General features: G+C 34.8%; 1 protein-coding gene across 1 annotated transcript in view; it reads left to right on the top strand.

The window, feature by feature from the left end:
- The first annotated feature begins 4,221 nt into the window (after window positions 1–4,221).
- LOC118743185 overlaps window positions 4,222–7,282 on the top strand; it is a 44,825-nt gene continuing 41,764 nt past the window's right edge. Inside the window, exon 1 of the mRNA XM_036475730.1 lies at window positions 4,222–4,491. Coding sequence (XP_036331623.1) covers window positions 4,365–4,491 — 127 coding nt within the window. The 5' untranslated portion in view covers window positions 4,222–4,364. The remainder of the gene's footprint in view (window positions 4,492–7,282) is intronic.

Here is a 7,282-nt window from a genome sequence, read left to right as displayed (position 1 = left end):
GTCGTTCCCGTAATCCATATTCACAGTATCTTCAGTACTGACTAATTCCTGGAGTACTGGAACAGATTAATTAAACTGGAACAGATTAATTAACAGCAAGAGTTCGAGTCAAGTGACAGGGTTGATGGCTGTCAGTTTTAATTGCAACCTGCTTCATCAAACTCCTTGTTTTTCCAACCCAATTGCATTTGTTTCTTATGCCGACTGGTAGTTAGTAGATGTTTCAGAGAGAAGGCTAAGTTATCCTAATTTTGAAGGGATCGATGACTATTTTTTTGCCGTGTTGAGATCAGTGCTCTTGAGTACGTTCGAATAGATCAAATAAAGATTTCTGAACGCGTCCGTGGGCAAAACTAAGCAAGATGGTGAAGAATCTGGCTTTATTGTTAATTTTGTCTTGATATGACTTGACGACAAGTTTTCTACAACCATGTATCATCTAGATAAAGTACAAAAGGAGGACAAGAAAAATTTATCTACGGTTCGGCGACACGCAGAGGCTTTTAAGGGATAAAAAATTGGAAAAGAATTTTCAAATTAAGCATCAAAGAAAGAAGTCGCAGATGGAAGCAAATTATTCCTGAATAGAGGTACGTATCACATATATAGGTTGATTCAAGAACGATGCAGATCTCTGACAGTATTTATCAAAGATTTGATCTTGTTTGTTTATATAATTTTTCAAACATTTAGTATTACAGTATTTGGCAAACTTAGTCATGGAGCGATACTCACTTCAACAACGCGTAAAATTAATCCAAACGTTTTATGAAAATGGTCGATCCGCAAGAAGTGGATTTCGTGCAATGCGTGCAATCAGACTTTTTCGAAAATTATGGCGGTGAACGTTATAGTGACATGATAACAAAAAATTTTTTGTGACCTGATTTAGATGACATGGACTTGAACAATATGTGGTTTTAACAGAACGGAGCCACTTGCTACACAGCGCATTAAACAATGTCCCTGTTACGAACGAAGTTCCCAGGATGCATTATCTCACGAAAGAACGTAGTCGAATGGCCGCCGAGATCTTACGTTTGGACACCATAGGACTCCTTTCTTTGAGGCTACGTGAAAAGTACGTTCTATGACAATAAACTCTAGACAATTTCAGAGCTGATGAACGAGATCATACGCGTTGGAAATGATATGCCAGCCCGCACTATGTCAAAAAGTCATGGAAAATTTTGATATGCGCATCCAGTGTGGCCAGAGGAACGAATATTGTGTCTCATAGCTGCCGTAAGTGAAATAAAGAAAATTCGAGAAACTTTATTGTTTTTTATTTATAAATTTTCTTTTATCTCATTGAACCACCCTAATAATTTAAAAATAAATAAATCAATAATAAGCCAGTAGCACCAAATGCCGCATAAACTATTAAAATTGGCCTCTTCCGATAGGTCTAATGGAAAAGGGGCACTGAAGATGGCGCAAGGCCAAACCAAATTGGGCGGGGAATGACGAAAATTCTTTTTCTACTCATGTATTCCTGAAATAAATCTTAAATAAACAAATTGTACACCTTTGTTGTCGCTATAATATGCAATAATTACCCGATTACAACATTTTTGCTGTCCATAAGTACATAATTGCTGAAAATCCCACGCATTTAATCTGCACAGATTATGAATCATCATATGGTGGCGTTTAAGAGATTATAAGCATTATTCAATTTCATGACATACCGATGAATATACATAAGTACATATTTATGTGTGTATTTGTATTGAAATTCCATAACACTTGTGGCCCATTGCACCTTAACCCACTTACATGCACACACACGAACTTATCTATCGTAAAAGTGTTTAATATAAGTCTCAAATTGATAATGTAATATAATTATGAGCGTTATGCGTTTATTTTATTTTTACTTTGACACCTGAGTAGGATATCAACCGTTGCGATGAAAGCGGATACATACTTGCATTTGCATGTATGTATGTATGTATGTTTAGCAGCGTATGTCGTAATCAAATTAATATTAAAAATAATGGAATATAACGGTCACAAGTGACATCAAATGATTGTGATAAGAATCGTATAAAATCAAGGAATTTGAATGGGCCACCTGGTGCCGGCGTTAACGCACTACTCCCATAAGTGACCAGAAATGTACTCCCACACGTAACAATTTACGCAACTTACTTGCCGAACACAAAAAAAGTTAGTTGAAGAGTGTCTCGGGATCTTCGCTATTTCCTAAATTTTCGCAATTGTTGGCCTTTAGCAAGGTGAAAAAGTGTTGTCTCCATAATTTAAGGAGTACTTTGGACATCTGTCACCAGGGGCGCAGAAGTCTAAGTGGTAATTAGGGCTCTCTGCGAGTGGATTGAACGCTGATTGACAAATCTGTTGGCTGTCTGTTGCGATTGCAGCTTTTCAGCGTCGAGCTTTCCGGACGGGGATGATATGGAAATGCCTAAAGGTCTGGTCTCTGATATCATAATTTGAGAGTATCCAGCTCTCAGAAGGTGAAGACTTGCACGACTTGGTGAAGTGCAGCTAAAGGGCCTATAGTCAGCCATCAGCAAAAAGCCAAAGATTCAACTACAATCCGCTAAAGGAACGGCAATGTTCTGTATACATATCCTCAGACTAGTGTGTAACGATTTAACCTGATTTTGTGTTATTAAGTATATAATGCATAAAGTCTTATCGCAGTACATAAACATCTAAAATTAATATTTGTTTATAATTAGGTGGCAACCTAGCCAAGGAACGCACATACAAAAGTTCGAGCTTATTTTGGACTTTTTTCAACTAATACAGATCAGCTAACTTTTAAACTGAACTGGAAAACTATCTCGCGATACTTGGAACAATATTTTTTTCAATTGCATATAACTATCTATTTTCCTTTTTTATATGCGTGTATAGAAGGGTAGTCCTTAAAATATCAAAATCTAAATTTTTTATGGGACACCTCTTTCTTTAGTTTGCATACAAAATAAATACATCCACGAAAATATCAAAATCAGGGTTTTGAATTTTTTTTTGTTAAATGCGAAAAAATGCGACGAAATTTTTACTTGAAATCCGATAAATTTGACAATGAAACCTATTCATATAAATTCATAAACCTCTTGAGTTATAGCTGGTCAAAAGTATAAATTTTTTGCAATTTATAAAAAAATGTATTTTCTCAAACCCTGAACTGTTTTTTTTGTTAATTTTGAAATTGTAGTGAATGTCTTTACTTTATACATACGTGTAACAAAATAAAGTGGTGCCCATGATGCTGATATTATAAAGTACACCCTAATGTTTATGTATGTATGTGAACCCCCCCCCACACAAAGTCAAGCAAACACCTCGACATAGAGCAGAGTAACGTTCGCATTTAGTTTTACATTTAATCGCGCCACCTTAAAGCTAATTTCAGTGCATTTTGTATCCACTTTTGATGGCATAGATATCCCCTACAACAATTGGGTAGTTTTTGGAAAATTCGACGATAAAAACGCAATCCTATGAGCTTTGAGAACATTGGCACGCACAGGCTGGCAACTAAACGACAAACTAATCAGCAACAATATCGACAGCAATGACAGCGTTGATAGCAAAAGTGGGAAACATACTTAAAAATATACATACATACATACATATGTACATATATACATACTTATGCCTGCAGTAAAGCGGCAGTGGCACTAAAAAGTCAACGCGCTTCATTAAAAAAAAAAAAAGCGAAAGCATAGACTTTTTCAATTTCCACGCTTGCCTGTAACAAAAACGTTTGCTCCTAGTGGAGTTGGTGGCATGGCATCCGCATTCAATAGGACAGACAAACTAGCAACCCCTTTGAAACGGGTAGGCACTCAATCGCCCACCACCCCTTTCCAAGTCATAACGCATTTGGCTGGCCAACAGGTGTGACCCAACAGTGGCGACTACATTCAATCAACAGTCCCATTAGCATCGCCGTGTTATCTTTGTAAGTTCATATGTGTGTGTATGTGTATGCCATCTGTGTTCGTATATGCGTTTGTATTTGTACGTAGTAAAGTTGCAACACACAGCTATGGTCGCAGTATATAAAAGCAACGCCACTTTTGCTTTCGGTTCTCAGTTGTAGTCGACTTTTAGGCGCTTAAGCATTGTGCGCTGAATATTACATTTTTAGAAGTATTTTTAGCGGTTCACGTTTGCTACAGAGTTGAAAACTCTAATTTTTTTTTAAGTTTTAAAAAGTTACTTGCAAATTAGTGTTAGTTGTTTTTTTTTTACTTTTCGTTTGTGACAAATTTTACGTGCAACGCGTGCGGGCTGCACCAGTGAGTGCACCAAAATGTGGCTGTTAAAGCGCGACATTTAACAAGAGCACGGATTATTTGGTTTATTTCAAATTTTTCGAAATGCTTACAACGCCTGTTTGTTGCAGCCGCTGGGGAAGGGCGAACAACAGTTGCGGCTGCAGTATGTTTACTTTGTGGCCGTCAAAGTGGACGTTGTTATTGTTGGTCACTTTCCTCATGAACAAAGGTATGTACATATGTGTGTGTGTAGACTAGTAAATATGTTTATGTGGAGCCTAAAAATGCACTTAAAAGTACCTAATGGATGATGGATGAGGATTTAGCAACAATTTTGATTTTGTTGATTTTCTGATAGTTTGGCCTCACATTTTGCGTACAAATTTACAATTCGGAGAGCACTGGAGCACTTTTTAGCGATTTTGAAAGTTTTTGGTGCTTTAAAATTTGGAAGTATGAAAAAGTAAATACATATAACGGTGTACTATATTTGAGGCCTGGTTTCATACATATATGAGAAAATACATCCCGAAAATCACGGAAAGAAAATCCTGAAAGATTTCGAAAAATAAACAGAACTATTTTTAAAAACCTAAACAAGTTAAAACAAACTCGAATAAATGCCACAAAGTTCATAAAAAGGCGAAAGATCCTAAATAAAACTAAGACCGAGAAAAGTAATTTCTTCCTTAAGATTATAAAACTAAAGTTTCTCAGGACCGAAAAATTCTGGACTGTCTCGGGAAATCCTAGAAAAATCATAAAAGATTTAGATAAATCAAATCCAAGAAGGCTGAAAAAGTCCTAAAAAACGTTGAAAAAAATCTCGAAAATATCCTACATGGTTCCGAAAAAATCGCGTAAGGTCCCTAAAAATCCCGTAAAGTGAAATACGTAGAATTTCGAAGTATCTAAAAATATTTGCCTTAAAATATAAAAGCAAATTACAACCAAGCAAACAAAATAAATTTATAATTTTTCAAGTTATGCGAAAATAATATTCTACAATAGGAGTATTTTAATGGGGGTTTCGGAAGACGATACGACAAATTGTTCTCTATCTTGAAAAATTCTTAATTGTCGCGGTAAATCCTAAAAAGTAAAAACAATCCTAAGAGACTCCGAAAAATCAAACAAATATTCCGAAATGAAAAAAAATAAGTCCCAGAAAATTTCCAATAACCCCGCGAAAAATGGGGAAGAGTTCTTAAAAGTTGGGAAGCACTCTCAAAAATTAAACTCGCATTTCCCGAAAAAATTGTTGCCTTAAAAAATAAAACATAATTAAAACCACAAAAAAGGAATTTCTACCTCAAGGTTATAAAATTAAAATTTCTCACATTAAACTGATCGGACAAACAAACCAAATAAAATGTCTCAAGTATGAGAAAATAATATTGTACAATAAGAGGATCTTAATGGTATCTTCGGAAAACGGTGCGAAAAAATTTTCACTAAGTACATATATATGTATATATGTATGTTAGTGGGCCATTCCATTGTGACTGATGGGACAATTGACTCCATAACGTCATCAACTGTGAATTATTATTTACTATATCGAGCATCTAGATGCTATAGGAATATTTCTGCATCAAAAAGAAAATTTTGAAAAAAGTGTCGCTTACGTTATTTTGGCGGTTAGGGCTCGATATCATCGGAACTTATAAAACAGGGAAAGATATTTTTTAACATAAGTAGAGAGTAACTTTGAAATTCCTTTCAAAAAACAAGCAAAAAATTTCAAAATTCTTTGTAACTAATATATGAATGAATTTTCGAGCCAGATTTTGTATATTGTAAAATATAAAAAGTTACAGCTTCTTTTATTTGATTTCTTATATTTTCCAACAGATTGAGGAAATGTAGTCATTTAGCATAAGGTTACTACTGAAATATTGATAATTAAGACATTTTAAAATTTGTGTCGCTTTGCTCTCTTTTACATGGAATGATCCCAGTATCTTTTAGCGCCTTACATGCCATTTCCTCAAAGACTGGATCACAAAAGAACCGTTATGATGTACATTGACGGGTCAAAATGTTGTATGAAAAAATTGTACTATGTCTCAAGTAGCACACTGTTGTATAACTTGGTGTAAATTTACGAATTTCATAAAGTTACACCAAGTTATACACTAGTGTGCTTCTTGAGATATTTTTTAAATCCATTTATACAAAAATGGCATGTATTAAAAATTTGATTTTTAATCAAGAAGCGTCCACTTTTTGGCGGGCGTCTACTCTAGAAATTTACGGCCTTCACAATTCGTGATTCGCGAAATTTGAATATTTAATATTGCCGGAAACGAATTGAAAAATGTAATATAAATCTTCTCCAATAATAAATTGACCATGATCGCGTTACCATACATGCAAAATGCACATCTCAGGATGATATATATGTAGTTGGCTGTTAATAACGACCGTGTAAAAATGTTGCTCATACGCCCCGTACCACGAACTTTTACTAATGTCTTGCACAACGCTGTCATCACTATATGTTTGTAAAAGGCTCTAAATAACAGTTTTGAGGTTCCACATGAGAAACAAACCATTTTAAATGCAAACGCGTGCAGAGCAGTTGCAAAAATGCCACCAAATACCGTCAAAATATTATAAACATAAAATGGTATGGGCAAAAAGTCTGCGTAGATTCCACTAGTAAATAAGGAAACAATTTCCAGGTTTTTTTACTCTAAAAACAAAGCTAATATTATAGCAGGCACTTTTTCTGCACATTTTAATGACGCTGTTGTTAATATACTTTTTCCTTCATTGCGCTAATGACCGATCTGAAGATCTTTTTCATCGCTCGTTGTGTTACCTGAGCATTAGCGTTTTTCATTTGATTTATATGATTAATATCACTACAATATTTATCAACCTATAAGTTCATAATGGCTTAATATTTATAAACTATAAAAAGAAAACTAACGTTACTACTACTCGGAAGAAACATTTGTACATGTTCATACATATGTATATGTAACGGGTGATTTTTTAAGAGCTTGATAACT

The sequence above is a fragment of the Rhagoletis pomonella genome, unplaced genomic scaffold, assembly GCF_013731165.1.
Source record: "Rhagoletis pomonella isolate Grant_MI unplaced genomic scaffold, Rhpom_1.0 Rhpom_scaffold_00007, whole genome shotgun sequence".
NCBI lineage: Eukaryota > Metazoa > Arthropoda > Insecta > Diptera > Tephritidae > Rhagoletis > Rhagoletis pomonella.
The sequence above is the reverse complement of the archived record's forward strand: the minus strand, read 5'-3'. Positions and strand labels throughout refer to the sequence as shown.